The sequence below is a fragment of the Rhipicephalus microplus genome, chromosome X (assembly GCF_043290135.1).
Source record: "Rhipicephalus microplus isolate Deutch F79 chromosome X, USDA_Rmic, whole genome shotgun sequence".
In the NCBI taxonomy this organism is placed as follows: Eukaryota; Metazoa; Arthropoda; class Arachnida; order Ixodida; family Ixodidae; genus Rhipicephalus; species Rhipicephalus microplus.
The window spans coordinates 188,327,789-188,348,301 of record NC_134710.1 but is presented as its reverse complement, the minus strand read 5'-3'; the positions used below and the strand labels follow the sequence as shown (position 1 = coordinate 188,348,301).

Sequence of the window (20,513 nt, the reverse complement as noted above, 5' to 3'; positions counted from 1 at the left end):
GTATGCTACACCGGTAGTGCCTGTGGTAAAGAAAGACGGAAACATCCGCCTATGTGGCGACTACAAGACTACTGTCAACCCTATGCTATCCTAGACACTGATCGCTACCCCTTACTACGTGTTGAAGTTTTCGCTGCATTCAGTGGAGGAAAAGAACTTTCAAAAATTGACTTGAACAGGGCCTATCAACAGGTAGTGCTAGCGGAACCGGTGGGTCGTCTTCTGGCGATAAACACGAAGAAAGGACTGTTCGCCGTAAACTGGCTACCTTTCGGCGTGTCTTCGGCGCCTGGTATTTTTCAGCGATTAATTGACACCATGCTTAAGGGTCTGAAAGGTGTTGTATGCTATTTGGACGATATCCTAGTGACCGGAAGGACTGAAGTCGAACACCTACAGAACTTGGAAGCAGTTCTAACCCGTTTGGAAAGCCGAGGAGTTCGACTAAGAGCTGAGAAATGCGCTTTTTTTTTTTTCAGAAGGAATTAACCTACTTGGGGCACAAGTTGAGTGCAGATGACATACATCCTACGACAGACAAGATTGATGTCATTGTAGCCGCGCCAGCACTGGAGAACAAGCCGCAGCTTCATTCTTTGCTAGGAGCCGTAAACTACTACGGAAAATTTTTACCTCAACTGACTACGCTAGCCCATCCCCTGTACAAACTCCTGCGTGACGACCAAGCTTGGGCATGGACCAGCGAATGTCAAACGGCTTTTGACGACATTAAGGCTGCGTTGGTATCCCCGGAGATGCTGGCTCACTACGATCCGCAAAGACCGCTTCAAATGGCTTGCGACGCATCTCATTACAGGGTATGTGCAGTGCTTTCTCATGTTTTTGCTGATGGAACCGTTCGCCCTGTTGCTTACGCTTCAAGGACTCTGTCCGATGCTAAGCAGAAGTATAGCCAGATCAAGAAAGAAGCATTAGCAATCATCTTCGGCGTTAAGAAGTTTCACTACAATATTTACGGCCATTCGTTCACGCTGATAACAGATCATAAACCACTGCAGACTATTTTGGGTCCAAAGTCTGGGATACCAACCTTGGCAGCAGCAAGACTTCAACGTTGGGCATTGACGTTATCAGCCTACACGTACACCTTGAAGTTTCGACCGACAAACGAGAATCTAGAGGCTGACTGCTTGTTGCGCTTGCCGGTTCGTCGGGAATCTGCTAATGATGCAGAGGAAACGTTCTACTCGTTACGCTTGCAATCAATGCCGGTGACGCACAAATATATTGCACGTGCAACCTCACATGACCAGCTTCTTTGCAGAGTACTCGAGCTCACAAGTACGGGGTGGCCTAACTTTACGGACGATGCCGAGCTCAAGCCTTTCTTCGACAGGAGGACACAGCTGACCACACACCAGGGCTGTCTCCTGTGGGGAATGTGTGTAGTGGTGCCTTCAAAGCTGAGGTCTCTGGTGCTACAAGACGGTCATCCAGGTATTGTGTGAACCAAAGAGTTGGCCCGCAGCTATGCTTGGTGGCCTTCAACTGACGCGGATCTCGAGTCTCATGTCAAAGGACGCAAACCTTGCCAGGAGAAGAGTAGTGCCCCTAACAGTGCTCTTTTGCACCCATGGTCGTGGCCAACATCCCCTTGGAAGCGAGTACACATCGATTTTGCTGGGCCTTTGTGGCATCACATGTTTCTAGTTGTGGTTGATGCACATTCTAAATGGCCAGAGATGTGCATCATAAAAAACACTACTAGCACGGCAACCATCGATTGTCTTCGCGAAATGTTTAGTCGTTTTGGTTATCCGGCAACGATCGTGTCGGACAACGGCCCACAATTTAAGTCTGCTGAGTTCCAGACGTTTGTTCGAGAGATAGGAGCGCGCCACGTCACAACAGCGCCTTATCACCCAAGTTCAAATGGCTTGGCAGGACGTTTTGTTCAGTCCCTAAAGACGGCCGTGAAGAAAGATTTAAATGCTGGAAACCTGCAGGCTAGCCTTGACAGCTTCTTGCTTGCTTATCGGAATACACCCCACGCTACGACGAAAGAAGCGCCGGCTAACCTTATGTTCGGTCGCCGTCTTCGTTCCAAACTGGACACTCTCAAGCCAGAATTAGAAGAATTAGTTCGCCACCAGAAATTTATTCAGTCCAGCCTATACAGCTCCAAAGCCCGACAATTTGCTGTAGGCAACGGTGTTCTTGTTCGAAATTACAGGGGACCACTCAGATGGCTTCCGGGTACTGTAGTGCGGCAGAAAGGATCTGTTTCGTATGCCACCAAAGTACACACGCCACGGAGCCTGGCCGTGTGGCATCGTCACCAAGATCAGCTTCTCTTGGGTGCAGCTGACATCTCCGATGGTGCGGAGAACAAGGACACCTTCGGGGAGTTCTCAAATGCCACTGCGGAGACACCTACGGCAGTGCCCGCAGCCTCCAAGGCAGCACCACCAGTACGAAGATATGCAGTACGCAGTCGACGAGCGCCAGATCGCTACACGCCATCTTAATTTTGTGTAACTGTAGCTCCCCACAATTTAAATGGGAGGAAATGTCATGTATGCGATAACGCCCCGTATTGTCGATAGAGCGGCCAGCCCAGCTGCCAGTAATCATGTGACCCGACTGCGATTCGGTATAAAGCTGCAGGTCTAGGCTGCAGCCAGGGCTCACCCTTTTCATTTGCTGTTGTACCGTCGTACTTGCGACAATATGTAGCAATAAATCGTTTTGATACTCTACGTTCACCTCCGAACTTTGGACATCACACTTATCCTATGCAGCTCTGCACTGCCTAACCACCTGGAGCCATGCACTCACCTCGTCCTTGCCCAACGGTGCCTGCTGTTCTTGGCGGATGCGGGCTTCCTCTCTGGCCTCACGGCGGGATATCATGCCTTTCTCACGAATGCTTGTTCGACGCACCGATTGGCTGAGTCATTTGCAAAGAGAGAGGCACAGTAAGAGAACATTCCTTATCAACATAAACACATTATAATGGATAAATCTTCAGGCCACGCCTTCAGAAAACGCAAGAGTATCACCGAGAACCATGCAAGATAAACGTCTCAGCAGACAGCTGTCACTGAACTCAAGTGCAGACAGGTGCCACAGCAATGCAGATATAGGAACAGCACAATATCCTAAATTCCTTAAATATGTCAAGCAGAAACACACAGTAAATATTACAGGGGCTTGTCGAATGGCTCCTGTTTAATTTAAACATACTCATAAAAAAAATAAGCATGAGGACAGTGCTGACACTGTTTCTTACCTTAGGGCCTATGTTTAAATTTAGCTGCAGCCATTCAACATGCAAAATCACCAACTATCCCAGATGCAAATCTTTCTAATATTTCAGAGGCTCTTTTGTTTAGCACTGCAACTAACAGAGTATAGTAAATTACAGTGTTTATTTATTATAGATGACCTTTTAACCCTTGAAGTATTTTTTCCATGTATGTACGGTGGCGGTTTTCTGTCCCGCAGTCTTTGTAATACAGGTATGTTTTCAAACCTCTGCTTGAAGTTTTGTACCGTAATGATGATGCATGCTCACTGGAAAGTGTTGCCACTTCCTAGAACTTGCAAAGCGCATTGGAAAGGATTGTACTACTTTCATGTTGAGATAGACAGAACTGCTTTCTAGTGTCAGCGCATCACACGGTTGGTGGAGATGCTGATGGGCAACGTCCCTTCGTACTTTCAGGTTCGCCGCGGATCGCAATAGAGGAGTGGAGAACTTGGCTTCATACTTTATCGACACTTTCTTGCAGGTGCGGTGGAAGCCGATTCCATCTTCATTCATGCTGCTCTTAGTTATCTTTATCACAGGCACTATTGTCATTCTCCTTAATTACTGAGTTAACTCTGCCCAAGGCAGCCACATTCAGAGAAAATGCCATGTGTGTTTGCCCACAGAACTAATCAGTGCAAGACGAGAACAGACATGCACTATCAGTGTAGACTGCGATAAGACACTGTGTGCAGACCTTGGTTTCAATTCTGAAATACTATTGAACATACTGATCCTCAGTTGGTAGAGCATGTAACGCGTTATTTGAACATCACAGGTTCGGTCTCTGCCTACGGCAAGTTACCTTTTCATCCACTTTTCCTTCTTATCAAATACATTGCATTTGCTTCTAATAACATCCCCTATAATTTCCTTGGCATAATTGTCTGTAAATTCTCATCAATAATGTGTCTAACAAAGAAAATGAGCTCTTAAATTTAGTCTTTTCTTCATTGAACATGATGCAGTCCTGAGTGATAATGACATCAAAATATTGTTCCTGAATTTTTTTTATAATTTGTTTTCCGACTTCACACATTTCTTCATTCAAAAACTGCAATAAGAAAATTTGACCTTCTGCAAAACCTTTTTTAAGAAGAATTTAGGAGCTTGAAAAAGGATACTTTAGGACACTGTAGCACAACAAACATGAAACATTTAGTCCCCCCTTCCCATCAAAGAGCACTTGCCTGCGAGTATTCTGGCTTTGTGAACGCCGTAGTTTGTTTGGCTGCATAGCTCTTTTCGTTTCCATTTCGCTACGTAGCTGCACAATTCGTTCCTTCAGGTCTGGATCTTCGCAGATGTCTGCAACAACCAGGAGCACTTCATATGAGATATCCAACATCCTCCAAAACATGACATAGTATCTGAATTTTATAGCTAAGCGCTCTGCCTAATAACTCAAGCTAATATCAGCAGTAGCACGTATTGCTAAGTAAAGATCACAGAAGCTGATTGATCATAGTGCTCATAAGACTTATGTGAATACGTCTGGCTTTCCCTTCATAGCATATGAGCGAGGACTCGAAAAGGGAATTTTTCAAGCCTAAGGTCAAAGCACTGTTCATTAAGAAAAACTTGTATAAGCATAACTCATCAATGTGACACAGATAGACATTGCTTTGGACTGGCTGAGCTTGAGAATGTCAATATACTCATGTTAAAACTAGACTGGACGAATGAAGCAAAAACAATTTTTACATGCGAAGCAGCTCTTTGAATAGCCTGTGTAACGCTGTCTGTCCATGCCTCCCTGCCAACACGCCGCACCGCACTCCGCTTGTTGCTGGTGTTATGGTGGTGCCAAGTAGGTCACACCTTTTCTTGCAGTGCGCGGTGACATAACTCTCTTTAGCCTGCTGCGCGCTTGCCACATGTCACCTCTCTCTTTTGCTTCACCCTCTCCACCGCTTCCAAAGTTCGAGCGCATATCTAGCGAACATTCTTTTAGCTCATTTATCTGCAATGGAGAGGACACCAGAAAGTGAAGGTCCTTCACCTGCCGAAACATGCGCCAAAGCAATTTGGTCTAACCCGGACGTTGCCGGTGTGTCAAAGGTTAGCAAAGCCGATAGTGTTTGCCGATGGCGACGCCGCACCTGCAACACCGATGAGGCGCGAACCTAGAAAGCCAAACGCAAGCATCTACAGCGGTACACCAATGACATCGACGAGGCACGAATCGAAAATTCCGATTGCGTTCGTGCGCAACGCTGCTGCTTCGCATCCCATCAGGGCTCCCTTTGGGAAGATGTCATCAATTTTTTTTTATTCTACAATTCAGATGTAAGCACAGTACCACTCCTTGAAGGTTGCATTTACTGTGCTTCTGAAGTTCTTTTTTGTAAAAATGACACCACCAATTGACAGTCTGCAGGCAAGTTATGCAAGAAAGCTGCCATTTGACAAAGTGAAACTAACAGTGAAAGAAATGAAGTGGTGTTTTGCTCCTCAAGAAACAGAATCACATCAATTTTCACAGTGAAAATGACAATTTTGAAGCAGGGTGAATCAAAGCATCTTCTTCATTTCAGAATGTATTATTCGTGGCAATTAAACTCATATGCCTTAACAAAGACATAAAAAAGCTTTGTATATGAAAAGCATGAAAACATTTTTTTGGAAACACTTGAGAGGTGCCCTATAAACTGACAACTTCAAAAACATGCTATAAGAACAAGCAAGACAAGGTCATTTCTGTTGAAAATACAATCAAAGGGCCCTTCACTGGCTACCGTCACAAATTTTCATTACACATTGGAACTTGTGAAGTGTCATTCTAGGAAGGTTTTAACAAAATAACATTTCATAGTAGTTAATCATTGGGCAAGTTAAAAAAATTGAATTGTCTATTTACTGCGCCTTCAGCAGGCGAGCTTTACTGCCAAAGCCTCCCTTTGGCGTGAGTAACATGTGTGAGCAGGATAATTTTACCTGCCAGAGGCAATTGGAAGCATCATCGTCATGTGACAAGCCCTGCCTCCTCTTTTTTTTTTTTTTTCATTCTCTTTCAGTCCTCCTTCCCCGTATGCACATTACAGACTGTGTGCAGTAATTGAATTGAATTCAAGAGCACTGTTCACTGATACCGGTGTCACACGAGCACTTTTAATCGCGATCAGGGTGATCCGGATCGGTTTTCTTCATCGCGATCAACTTTATGACCGCTGCTACACGGCCTAAGCTAATCCAATTCGACCTTGGATCAGACAAAATGCAGCAGGTGGCGCTTACGTGCCGTAAAACATGTCGCTGACAAAACTCGGCGTACAATATTTCTATAGTGTATTTATCAGCAATGTTTTTCGTGCAAAAACCGCTCGATCGTCAATAACATTGCATGCCACTACAAAAGTTATTTCATAAATCCATCCTTCGATAAAGTTTTCGTTGCACTTACTTGTATTGCTGTGTGTCATTCTTAACCTTCGCTTTTATTCCGAATGGCCTCTGCTCGTAGCCGTTCAGTAACAGTGAAATTTAAATCTCGTTGTACAAGCCAGAGTTTCACTTCTGGCTCATCAAGTCTTCTAGTCACTCGAGCCAGCGGTCAATTATTGCAAAGGTCTCTTCATTCAACCGCAAAGGACACGTACATTGCAATGAAATCGTACAGGTGGTGACACTCATAATCAGTTAGCTTCGAGGTGCTCCGATAGCTCTGACGGTGTGAGAGTTGAACTAAATGGAGAAGGCAATAGTCGTCTGCTTGTCGTCTGATTCTCCCGTAACTACACGCGGTCGATGCAAATTCTAACGTATGCAATATTTCAAACATTCATGCGGTCGATGCAAATCCTAACATATGCAATATTTCAAACAATTTTTCAAGTTAAACAGTTAAGAATTTGCTTTTTCATAAACATCTAGCTGTTTATAAGTGTTTTTATTAAGCTATGATTGGTTTTCTCGTTTATTGTGCTTTCGACAAGCTCGGTCAGGGGGTGCAGACGACAGCAAAATCGCAATCTTTCAGGCAGATCGCGATACCATGATCCAGATTATGTGCTGCTACACGGTCACTTTTAATCAAAATAGTCTTGATCCCGATCATGCCTGATCGTGATTAAAAGTGACCGTGTAGCACAGCACATAATCTGGATCATGGTTAATCCGGATCGACACTGATCACGATTAAAAGTGCCCTTGTGACACCGGTATGAAGTTCTAAAGGATGCCTCTCACACAGCCATATACTCTCTATCAAGGCACATCTCCCCTGAAAAGGAGGGCATGTGGCCTTATGCTTTCAATTTCAACCATCTTAGTGCCCAACAAGAGAATCGTACTTTACAGAACTGAAAACTGTCTATCTATCTGTGCATACCAATTGTTTGTTTGCAATGCCTAAACCTGGTGAAGGGCCCTGTATATATAATAATAATATCTGCGGTCTTAAGTCTCAAAAGCAAGCTAGGAATATGAGATGCCGTAGTGAAACGCTCCGGAAGTTTTGACCATCTGGTGTTCTTTAACGTGCACTAACATCGCACAGTACACGAGCCTCTACCCTTTCACCTCCATCGAAATGCGACCACGACAGCTGGGATCGAACCCACAACCTTCGGATCAGCAGCCGAGCAACTTAGCCATTGCTCCACCGAGGCAGATGCTTCCCTAGCTCTCCCCTTGCAGATACACAAAATCACCTCATTTGAGGAACTCAAGAGTAAACAGAATAAACAGACTCTCACAATCACTTTACGTGGGACAGTGACAAAAAAATTATTTGGGATATGCAAATACATACCCCATAAAACAGACACTAAAAAAAAGGTTTTACTGGTAAAAGTAAATTAACCTTCCAAGATATTACAAATGCCACTCTTGGCATGAGAAAATATTGGGCTAGCCAGAAAATGACAGCTGGCGAAACCACCTTGAAGTTCCTGCACTAGATTCCTGTAATGTTGCAGATCTCGAACGCATCGGTTAGGTCTTATCTATCTTTGATTGAGAGAAGCGGCTAATGTGTTCTACTGGAGCCACAGATTTAACGCAACATGTTTAGGGTGTTTTATTGAACCAATGTGGTCAAAACATGAAAGAAAATATGTACACATTGCCTACATTGCACTAACCTAACCGGCATTGGCGTTTCAGAAAAAATTCTGAAACTCTAACCTCAGCTTTCTTTTTCTCTTTTGATAATGAACCAATTATCATTAACCCAGTGTACTTTACAAAGTACACTTTCTTTTTTCAGGAATATAAAATACACAACAGATACTCGACCTCGCTCCATGAAATTTCAGACGCCAAAGGTTGCAGCAATATGACCCTAACTTGGCATATTGTCTTGGATCTATTTTTTTCTATTCTATTAGTCATTAAACTTCGAGAAAATGAGAGCCCATCAAATGCATGTGGTTTAGTATTCCTTTTTCTAAATTAATTTGAGGCTTTGGAATTTATACGTTAAAAAAAATGGATGGCTCGCGCTTCAGCAAGAACAACAAGATCCCTGCAAAGTGTATATAGAGTGCATAGTTTGCTCTGAGGTGTAATCAGATGCCGGTGTATTTGGCATAGTACATTCATGTGACTATTGTTCTACGTTGTCTCAAATTAAACCAGCCATTTTCTTTGAAATAATGCTGTTTTTTCAGTTATTTGAGACTGACGAGGCTCTAACAAATGTTGCTATGAATTCAAGAAGTCTGTTGATGTTTTCATTGTCATTTCTGACCCTAATATGTAAACTTAGGAGGAGGAGGATAATGTAGGCAGTAAGCATGGATGCTCTCTGGCAACATTAAGAAGCGTGGAACAAAGGAAATGTGGGGAATATGGCTTCTGTTTTGATCCAGAAAACAAGTTTTTTTTTTTTTTTGTAAAGTCCAAAGGCAACACACCGCATAGTTGTAATGCAGACGAAGGACGACACAGTGTGGTCGCTATGCTTTGTAATTGAGTGGCTATCTACTGAAAAGGGGAGGGAAAAAAAAAACGCAGTGCCACAGCCAACCCTTTTTAGCAGCTATGACAATGGCATAGAAGGGGCTGAGCTGTACGATCAAGCTGTGAATAACTACATAATTTTCATGCCTGAGAAAGAGTGGTACCAGCCCCAACTTACCCAGGTGATCGAAATGGCCGCAGAAAACGCATACAGGGTTGGCTACTGCACTGGAGGTTTTCGCAGACCGTCTATGTGCTGCCTATTTTCCTTTAGTCACATAATAGCAAGACACTGATTGAGCCTTATACCCAGCAAAAGTATCAAAAGATCTACAGCAACCACTGTGCTTGCTTTTATCCATACAGACATTTTTACAAGAAGCTTGGAAAACAACTGACATCTACCACAGAACATCACAATGGTGTTGGGAAAAGTGTGATTTTATGCATCCACAAAGCCCTGGTGCTTCAATAAGTTACATGGGAAAAGATAACTTTCGTATTCATTTAGTAAGGGCCCGACATACTCTCTATTCTTGCACCAGACCACCTTTTCCATTGCTATGTCAAGAGCACTACATACTTGCTACAGTATCATATATTCTAAAAAAATTCATGAACATCTATAAAAATTTGCACGAATCAATTTCTATTGCAGTTACTGTATATACTCGTATATTTTAACACACCTTTTCCTCCGAAAAAAAAAAACGAAGCAACGTTAAGAGTGCACTTATTATGTGGGGTTAATTTTATGAAAACTTTTTCGGGATGAGCAAGAAATGTGGTAATGCAAAAAAATAATAAAAAATTAAGTAGCTTAATCTTTTGTGATTCACATATGCATACTCTGCTAGTAAATAGTAGGAAACGGCTTCCTTGTGCGCTTCACATCTTCGGTGGTTCATGACGCTATTTTCTGCAAGCTGTCCCCATGCCGCTCAAGCAGTCCATAAGAGAGTTTTGCAGCTCTATTTTCGAACAATTGTTTACCCACAGTGGTATCTCCTGTGACCTCGAGGGCGCCCAGAAGCGTGCGCTATGACGACAACATCGACATCGCAGCAAGCAACCAAAATCGGTGCAAGCTACCACCAAAGCATCAAAGCAAACCGTTGATAACAAGATTAGCGACAAAATACGGCTGCCACCACACTGTCCACATGAGAAGTGACTGTAGAAAAGGTCGCCTATATCTTGCGTTTCTTTAAGTACGTACGGATAACAAGTATGAAGAGTAAATTGCAACCTAAACAAGAATCAGGGGTGCTACCATGTTGCGGAAATTGTCACGCTCTTTTCTGAGCGACAAATGATTTTTTTCCGATTTTCCAGACATCTGTGACATGCCTGCAACTCGATGGCGATAAATGGCTCTTGGTGACAACCATGGCGACAGCAAATCCCATTGTCGTCGCTCAAAAGTCGCCTGCATGTGGTTGGGCCTTAAAGTTTCATATTTGCAGAAAGCAACCATTTGTTGGCGCAGGCAGTTTCGTGACCTTCGCTTGCTGTGTGCTGGTCAGCTATGATGTCTTTACCTTCGCCCTGTTCATGAACCCGGCTGTGGCATACGATTAATTGAAAAAGACAGAGGATGTGCCATGCACAGATAAAAAAAAAACAACTGCGTGCGGCAGCGAGCGATAGGGAAGAGGAAGCGAGCTGAGGAAGGTCGGCAAAATAAAAAACGAAAAAGCCCCAACGGGCATGGAGGTACCAGGTATCAGTTTGCGGGACTGCAGTGAATGAATGTAGATGGTAACGTTTATTATGCGGGAGAAAAAAATCCATTTTTCAACTACTGAACTTGGGGGTGAGTTTATTATGCAAGTGCGTTCATTACGTGAGTAAATATGGCAATTTAATGTGTGATGTGACAGCCTTAATGAATAAAGTTAACAATACAGTTTTCAAGAACTAATCTGAGCTGACTGAGAATCTTTAGTATTCCTTTAATCTCATGGCACTCCATATGAAGTCCCATAAATCTAAGGAAAAAAAAAAGTCTGAAAGTACACCGTGATAGAGATAGCAAAACTTTACCATATGGTGTTTCGCCATTCTTCGTGCGTGCATTCAGATCAGCGCCAGCCTGTACCAGCATTTCCAACACGTCCGGCTGCAGTCAAAACGAAAAGACATCATACTGTGAATATTTTACGTGATTATTATGTAAACTTTTCTCAATATAAGTTGACAAGGTAAAGAAAAAACAGGGGTTCTTTGTTTTGAAGGAATACATAATTTTATAAAAAGCGATGACAGTAAGGCACCTGTAATCATCTCAGACAAGCTTTACATGAGGTAGAAATACATTGCTATGGCTAATGTAACATAGAAATGACAAATTTGCAAATCTGCTTATTTAATTTTAATGGCCAACTTTCGTGCAGTTTTTAGAAAAGTTGCAGTGCCCCTTTAAGCTTGACAACAGATACAGTCTCACACACGTGCCTGCACGTACATCTGCACCTAGCTCTACACAACGGTACTTGATTCACAACTGCGTTAATAAATCTGCCAAGTGCAAGCAACTGTCACTGCCTCCTTTGGCATAGTTTTTACTAATTTAGAGGCAAATAAATATCTTCCCTACATATTTTGCTTTGCGAAATTCTCCTCATTAACTTAAAGAGACACTGAAACACTTTTTAGAAAAAAACGAGATTACGGTGTCATATGTAATTTTATGTGGCGAACTCGAAAATCAGGTCAAAAATTTGCATAAACTAACTCAATTAACTTTATTTTGCCAAAAACAAGCAGCAGGCGCCACGGCCGCCATCGCGAGTTTCGCCACCGCTGCGACTGGTCGAAGCTCCACGACATCACTGTCAGGAAGGTGAGGGCAGCTGACTGCGCTCGCCGGCAGGCAAAGCCGTGTTTATCTGTTGAGGTGCTGCGCCATGCTCCCTACCGGGTCGCACAAATTGGGCGCCTTTTCGTTTCTAACCACAAACAACACTATCTGTTGAAATCGGGCAGTTGCTGTAAGTATGGCGAACTCTATGTGGCGAAACATAGAGGCAGTATCGGGCTCTGATGTGGTCAGCCTCACAGCTAGTACGCGCATGCTTCTGGTACAGTACTTCAGAGTCCAAAACTGCCTCGATGTTTCGCCCTGCAGAGCAAAAACCAGCTCTTCGCGTGCTCTACAAAGATGTGGCCGCGGCTGTACATCCGTACATGTTTGAGCCAGTCACCACTTTAAGGGCGACAACTGAAACGGCACAGAAAAGAGTCCCAGCCAGCCACCTTCACTCGTGTCGGAAACAGACTGGCACATGTAAAATGTATGCCAGTGCTTAATTTCAGTGTAGTAAACTATTACAAATGATACGTTTATCAGTGGCTATCAAATTCGATAAGAAACAGCAGCATCGGCACTCGCTTTTAGCCGCGTACCGGCATGGTCCGCGTTAAGCGCGGTCGGCGTACATAAACATCAGCTGTTCGCGGATTTCACAGCTCAGAGTGCAGCATTGTTGATGCATTTAGTATTGTACTTTGCAGCGGGAGAGGCACACGCAATGAGTCAGTATGCTACTGCAAGAAGAAAAAAAAGAGCCAGACGAGTGCCACTGTTGCCGCAGTGGTGATATGTGCTCTGGACTGTGCTAAATATTACACAAGAATAGTTTGGCTCATATATTGCAATTGTTTTTTTCTTTTATGATACCGTCACTTTTTCTAAATTCTGCACAGTACTACATTGATGATGCGTTAAAATGCAAACCGTGTATTAGCTGCGCTAGAACCACACGACTGTCGTGTAGAATAGCCGGTTTCGAATACGCATACTGATATCTTTGTGCACGTGTTTTCGCTATAGGTGCTCATGCATGCACTGCATGCAAATCGGGAAAGAAGAGGAGTGCTGCTGCAGCCTCGAAATTCGGCAGATTTGTGACCATCACAGCGCGCTTCATCTCGAAGATTTGAAGTATTTTCTTTCAACTGCAGCGGCCCATTTTACAGCCACCTTCTGATCCCGAAGAAACTTGTGAAAAGCGACCTCATCGCGACTCTAAGTGCTGCGGCAGCCATATGCCGCGCAGTAACTCGGCATCGCGAGTCCCCTCAATCTTGCAAAAACATAACTAGCGAATGTCTGATGGCGAAAATCTCTAATCAGGAGAACAGTGCATTAGCAAGAAATCCCTATGAACTGGCAGAACTGATGCTTCGCCAGGCAGCAGATCGCAGCAGAAACGAGGCACAACCGCGAAGTAAACAAGCTGAGCTGCCTGAGCGATGCAGGCGGCCCAACGCATACTCTCTATATTAGTCTCTATGGTTGCCCGCCGGGTGGCGGCTCGACCCTGAAGGTGACGTTACCTCCCCACGTCATCCCTCCCGTGCTCCGCCCCTGCGCGCGCGCGTGCCGGGGGGGGGGGGGGGGGGGCATGTTTATGTTCTTTTGGTCGAAGTTTGCTTGCTCATAGCGTCATAGTTTAGTCAAACCTCGTGTAAAAAACCTCCGTAGGCATGTTGAAAGAGGCCGCAAATGCCAAATTCGCAATAAATTCGCGAATTCAAAACCTTTTTTACGAAAAAAAAAAGGGGAATGGGGAGGCTGATTCACCAATGGCTGGTTTGTGTTGTTCAAAATAAGGCAAAAAGCAAAGTAACCTGGTACCAACAGAATCTTAGATGTCTGCCTGTGCTAAGCATAACTTATCTGGGCAAAGTCAATTATGATTTAGCTTCAATTTTACACCACTGAAACACTAGACAATACAATCAAACACAGAAACATCACACAATCAGCACAATATTTATTTTTCGAACTGGGCAGGTGGATCTTTCAATTGCTATCTTGAGCTATATATCCAAGGTCATACCATTATGAGAACTTAGCCTGAAGTTATTCTGGAGTGGGCCATTTCAAATCATTCTAGTATGTAATTACAACAGTAGAAAAAGAAAAGAAGTTGACAACAAGAAGCCTCACTCACGTGACCCCAGCAAGCAGCTGCATGGATAGGCTGCCACTGGTCATTATCGCACACATCGGTTGACACATGCTGGTCCAGAAGAAACTCTACCACAGACACGTACCCATTAGCTGCTGCAATGTGCAGCTGAAAACAGAAATGAGAATCATGTGTAAACATGTGCATGGGAACGCTTCACCTACAAGAAGCACACATTCCCACAGAAAATACAAGGCACCAACTAATGCCATTCAAAAAATGCATTGTGTACTTACAGGTGTGGCACCTTGTTCATCCCTGAATTCCAGATCACCGCCAGCATCACTTAGGCCCTTTAAGTCACTGAGCATCATTACTTCATTGGCTGCTCTGGTTTCATCAATCATTTCCTGGGTAATGCCTGGAGACCAGGAGGAAGGGAAGCGTTAGCACACTTTCTCAATCTATCAAATATTTATTTTTATTTTTTGTCAACATTATAATCTGCACTTCTGAAAGCAATGTGGCACAAGTAAAATTGTGCTACATGCCACAGGGTATATATTCATGAACTCTTTTAATGATGATATGAAACACATCATAAGTGAGATGAAAACAGCCAATATATCATCTTGACCCTCTAAAACAACTTGTCTTGTAAGTTATTATATTAGCCAGGTATGTAATCCAGACACATCACAGCTGGTTCAATGTCCCTAGGTTGGCCAGCTTGCTTTGACAGATAAGCTGCTCCGACATAACATGAAAAAGGTTATGGAGAATGTTCCACCTCTGCAGTGATATTCCTTGTGCATTTGTAATGCAGCAGAAAGAATTGCTCAAATCTTTGCCATGAAATTATAACAAGAGAGTCTGAGGGCACATTTTGAGCATGTTCAGTTTACACCTTCTCACTTTTAAATGACCCTATAAAATGTGTGAAATTTATGTAAGCAGTTAGGTGACAATTACAGTAAATTGTCTGCATTATAAGTTAAGCAAAATAAGGCATAATCAATTAAGGTAGCCTTAGAAAATGCTCCTTTAAAGTGATGTTTTTTCTCCTCGACCTTAGGCCGGAAAAAATTGTGGAGCTCACTCATACTTTCTTATGAACTAAAAGCCAAAGTTGGGCTAATTGGTGATTCATGCTTGGCATGTAAAAACAGCGCAAGAATAGAGACAAGGACTGAAAGAGAGACGATTGATTGATATGTGGGGTTCAACGTCCCAAAACCACCATATGATTATGAGAGACGCCGTAGAGGAGGGCTCCAGAAATATTGACCACCTGGGGTTTTTTGAGGTACGCCCAAGTCTGAGCACCTGGGCCTACAACATTTCCGCTTCCATCTGATATGCAGCCACTGCAGCAGGGATTCGATCCCGCAACCTGCGGGTTAGCAGCCGAGTACCTTAGCCACTAGACCACCGTGGCGGGGCTGAAGAAGAGATGACAGGTAATCTCTTCTGCAGCCCTTGTCTCTATTTTTGCACTGTTTTTACATGCCAAACTTACTCTATAAATATATTTTGAGCTTAGGGACTCACATGTACTCAGCCTCACCCCACATTTTCTTCAGCAGGAGTCACTCGGACTCACGCTCACGAAAATTTTCTTCGACCTCACTCATTCCAACTCAAACTCGCCAATATATTACTCACCCTGACTCACAGAATATTTCTCAACCGAACTCACTCATGCTCATGGCTCGATCTAAGTCCAAGTGAGCCAACTTGTGAGCCTAGAATCAGCTTTTTCTATTATGCTGTCAATGCTCTTTACCACCTATATCTTTCATAATCGGTGCTCTTCTTGGAGTCTTTCGATTGGTACTTTCAAATACGAGTTATGGGGGGATGCATACTAGCAAAGACATTTTTTCTTGAAAGAGATGACAACATAAGATACATTTTTCAAGCACTTCCCAAAATAGTTGGCGGGGGGTTGAGGGAGTACAAGGCATCCCCCTACGTAATTCATGCCTCTTATCAATAAATATTGAAATGGTGTATGAACAATATTGCTTTGAAGTACTTGTGAGTAAATGTGAGTATAAACACGAATCCAGGTAAGGCTCATAGTAATGCTGGAGATGAGTCGATAGGACCATGGGTCGGCAAACATAAACGAAACTCACTCAAACTCACTCAAGAAATATATCTTGTGCTTTGGACTCGCTCGAACTCAGACTCGCAAAATTTTCCTGAACCAAGCTTGCTCGGACTCACTAACAATTTCTTGAACCAGACTCACTCCAACTCAAACTCACCAAAATATTACTCACCTGGACTCACTCGAACTCATACTCACAGCTCGATCCTAGTCTGAGTGGGTCCAAGTGAGTCGACTCATGAGTGAGTTCGCCAACCTATGTCCTCAGCATATCCGCCAAGAGGTTGGGACTAAAGCACTATCAACCTCCTCCCGGAGTGTCATATGCACATTGTTTTTCAGATTCATCTCTGCATCACTAGACGCCACATCAAACACGGCTGCTCAAATTTTTTTGCACGACGGCTGCTGCAGCATCTGACAAAGCAGCTGATGCTAATGCCCCAACAGCCATGGCACCAGCCATACAATGGTACAACAGGCCCATGCATATCCCAAAATTTCAGTCTATCACACAAAAATAACAGAAAACAGCACACAACAGACCTGACTACTCATCCCCCACTTCCCACTTATACACGCAAAAGTATACATTCTCTGGAAAAAAAAAACAACTCGCAACACGCTTTACATGTCAATGGCATGAGCAGTCTGAACCACTCAAGAAGCAGCCAGCAGCAGAATGAAGATAGTAGAATACCTGTCAAGCATTGCACAAACTGTACATCTATGACATCAATAATACCGGTAGAAAGGGCGAAATGTTGCAAATATCCTTGAAAGCCACTGAACACAGTGTACTATTTCTATGTGATGAGCGGCTGCCATATGAAGTGAGCCCTGGCACCCGCTTAAAAACCACATAAAAATATTTTGATGTTTTTCATTAATACTTTGTCAGAGATACACACATAATACCTTTGAGGACTAATTATATTGGATTGTCTAAAATGTGTCATATTCATGCAGCCTAATTTAAAGGAGCATTTAAAGGGACAAAATAAAGCAATAATATGCTGTTTCGTGTGAGTAATTAAATATAATTAGCATGCAATAAAGCATGCAATTATTCCACAGCAAGTTATGTTTCATCTTTATAGGAAACGAATGAAATCATAAATCATACTCTCAAGATGTATGTAAAATTTATTTCTAGCTGTAATCATTTTGAACAAACAAAAAAAAATAATTTTGATGTAGGTCCTGAAACACGGCCGTCAAACATTGTAGGGCCTTCACCAATGTCATCAACTGCAGTTATATGCAGCCCAGTGAACTTGAGTAAAAATTCCTTGTCTACGCAGAAGATTCAATGCACAATGGTTCTTGCTCTTTCTTGGCCACTATTCTAAAGAACTCGCAAAAACACGTGGCATCCAGATAAGTGGACACAGTGCCTGAAGGAGATATGCAAAAGAATTGAACAACAAAAACATCTAGCGTTTGAAAATTTTGTCCCAGGGGTGCTTTCACTTCTAGAAAGTGAAGTCATAGGTAGAATGCATGAACGTTTCGAAACTAACAATTCCTTCATTGCTGCTTCCAACAAGAACATCAATAACGATGCCATGATTTGACAAATGTCAATCTGTATATTGCCACTCACAATTCTTGAAAAAACAAAAACATAAATATATAACACTATTCTATAAATCAAAAAAGAAAAAATAAACTATGATTTGCGTGAATTTAGTACTATACTTGGGGACAACTTTGTACTGGCGATGAAGGGAAAGCTACAGAGTTGGAGAATATAGTCCTACAATTGCGTCAGTGTTTTCCCCATTAAGGGGGGACACGGGTTTTAAAAGCCGAAAAATCGTCAAAAAGTTGATTTTTTGGAAATGGCAGTTTTGCTATTTCCATCCAATATTCTACCATTTCGCCAAGTTTTATGCAGTTTGAAACGATATCTTAGCCGTAATATCAATTTTAGCACCAGTGCCAGCTAAATATGAGCCAAGAATTTGGTAAATAAAGCGCCTTTTCCGTGACACGCGACGGCCGTCATATTTGTCCGACAGCCGCGAATCATATATCGTTTGAAAGCGCAGCCTCTCGTCTTGATTTTCGCGCCATTTTCGGCTCCGAGCGCGCGTTGGCTGTGAAGATATCCCGATTCAAAAAGAAGTCCCAACACGCGCAGTAATTGGCCAGTTACGGCACGTGACCCGCAGCGGGTCACGCCATTGGCCTGACAGGCATCGTCTGCATCACTCCGCGGCGACTGTGCGCACACCGTACGCGTCAACTGGTTTTCGCACGTGAGCAACGATGTCGACGCCGTCGCCGAAGTTCGCTACGAAGTACAAATTCGGAACAAAAAGGAAGAGGAAGACTCCGTACAACTTCCAGAAATGCGCTGCTGTGCCACCACCAGTTCCTGACCATGCGGAGAACGGCGTGCTTCCCGAGTCGAGCGGCGCCGATGCGGGCGTGTTAGGCCTAGTCCCCCAAAGCGCTCTTGACAACCGCCGCGGGTCTTCGTCGTCGTTTCGGCACGACACTGCAATGTTGCAGCCAGAAGATTTGCGGCGTATAGAGAGTGAAGCTCAAGAAAAACTTAATGTACTTGCTTCAACTCCTGCTACTGCCCGAAAATCTGACTTTTTGGATCGTGATGACGCTGCCACACAAGCTAGCAACGATCTCGCTACAAGTTTTTTCATCGCTAGTTACGACTCGATGAACGCGCTGCTGGCGTCTACCAGTTGCAAGTGTACAATTTGTGGTGGTAACCTCACGGTGCGAAAAGGTGAGCGGGATTTTGGCCTTGCTGTGAAGTTTGTTGCCGAATGTGCGATCTGCGGCGATAATGTGCAGGGATGGAGCTCGCCGCGCGTGAGCGGCAAAGCAAAGCTCAGGCCTTTTGTCATAAACATCCTTGCGGAGCGTGCAATGCAGAGCACCGGAAACGGGCAAACCGCAATGAACGACATTTTTGCGGCGATGAACATTTCGGAGAGAGGAATGCACAATAAAACATGGCAGGGACACTTGAAAACGAAACTCGTCCCCGCGGCAACCGATGGGGCAGAAAAGTTGATGGGGACATGTGCACAATTAGTGCGCGATTTGTACCGTGACCTAAATATAAACAGCCCGGACAACATCGCTATATCGTTCGATGGCACATGGATGACGCGCGGCCACTCGTCTCATATCGGCGTCGGCACCGTAATTGAGCTCTACACAGGATTTGTGCTCGATTATGTAGTGCTCAGCAATTTCTGTGCTGGGTGCGCACGGGCACCAAAAGAAGTTGACCCTGCCTACCAGGCTTGGAAGGAGGCACACGCATGCCAGAAAAACACGGACAAAAAAGCTGGGGAGATGGAGGTGGAAGCGGCACTGATCCTCTTCCAAAGATCGCTGCAGAAGCATAAGCTGCGGTACACGACCTTGTTGTCGGATGGTGACAGCCGCGCTTACCTTGCTCTTCAAGATGCGAAAGTCTATGGATACATACCCGTGGACAAGGAAGATTGTGTTAACCACATTCACAAGAGAATGGGCACAGCACTGCGAAATCTAGTTTCCAAGCAGAAGTCCTCTGGTACAGAGAGTCTCGGTGGGAAAGGAAAGCTGACTGGTGAGCTTATCACCAAGCTCAGCAGCTACTATGGCTGGGCCTTGAAATCGCACAAAGGTGATGTCAAGGCCATGCATAAAGCAGTCATGGCCACATACTACCACATCACCTCAAACGATGTCACTTCTAACCACACTCTCTGTCCAGAGGGCCCAGATTCATGGTGCCGCCAAAACGCAGCAAAGGCCAAAGGTGAGCCTGCTCCAAAACACCGCCACAATCTGCCACCCCATGTATGTGAGGCGCTTCTTCCAGTTTACAGACGTTTGTCTGATGAATCGCTTCTTCGGCGATGCCTAAGAGGGAAGACCCAAAATAACAACGAGTGTCTCCACTCAATTATTTGGGCACTGGCGCCGAAGGAGAAACATGCATCATTGTTTGCTGTGCAAGCTGCTGTGGCAGAGGCTGTAATGAAGTTCAATTCTGGGTATGAAAAAGCTTCTACAGCCATACTTCAAGAACTTCAGCTAAACCCTGGCCAACAGTTGACCAAGCGCATGAGTGAAAAAGATCGCCACCGTGCTGAAGCATGCGCACGCAAGCATGCTTCTGCAGAAAACTTGCAGCGTGTGCTACGAAAACAACACCGAAATGACTCTAAACAGACAGACTATGTTCCTGGAGGGTACTGATGCTAGGCCATTTGTGAACATTGTAAATAGTTTGTGATTTTCTGTATTAAATATGAGCCTATTTTGTTTTTTG

The 20,513-nt window shown here is 43.9% G+C and overlaps 1 protein-coding gene across 3 annotated transcripts in view; it reads right to left on the bottom strand.

Moving 5' to 3' along the window:
- The window catches only part of MYPT-75D (Myosin phosphatase targeting subunit 75D), a 393,518-nt gene that overhangs the window by 32,605 nt on the left and 340,400 nt on the right, over positions 1–20,513 (bottom strand). For all 3 annotated transcript variants that reach the window (XM_037428768.2, XM_075878366.1, XM_037428769.2), the window contains 5 exons: positions 14,394–14,518; positions 14,140–14,265; positions 11,225–11,300; positions 4,465–4,582; positions 2,800–2,911 (listed from right to left, as the gene is read on the bottom strand). In XM_037428768.2, the coding sequence (XP_037284665.2) occupies positions 2,800–2,911; positions 4,465–4,582; positions 11,225–11,300; positions 14,140–14,265; positions 14,394–14,518 (557 nt within the window). The remainder of the gene's footprint in view (positions 1–2,799; positions 2,912–4,464; positions 4,583–11,224; positions 11,301–14,139; positions 14,266–14,393; positions 14,519–20,513) is intronic.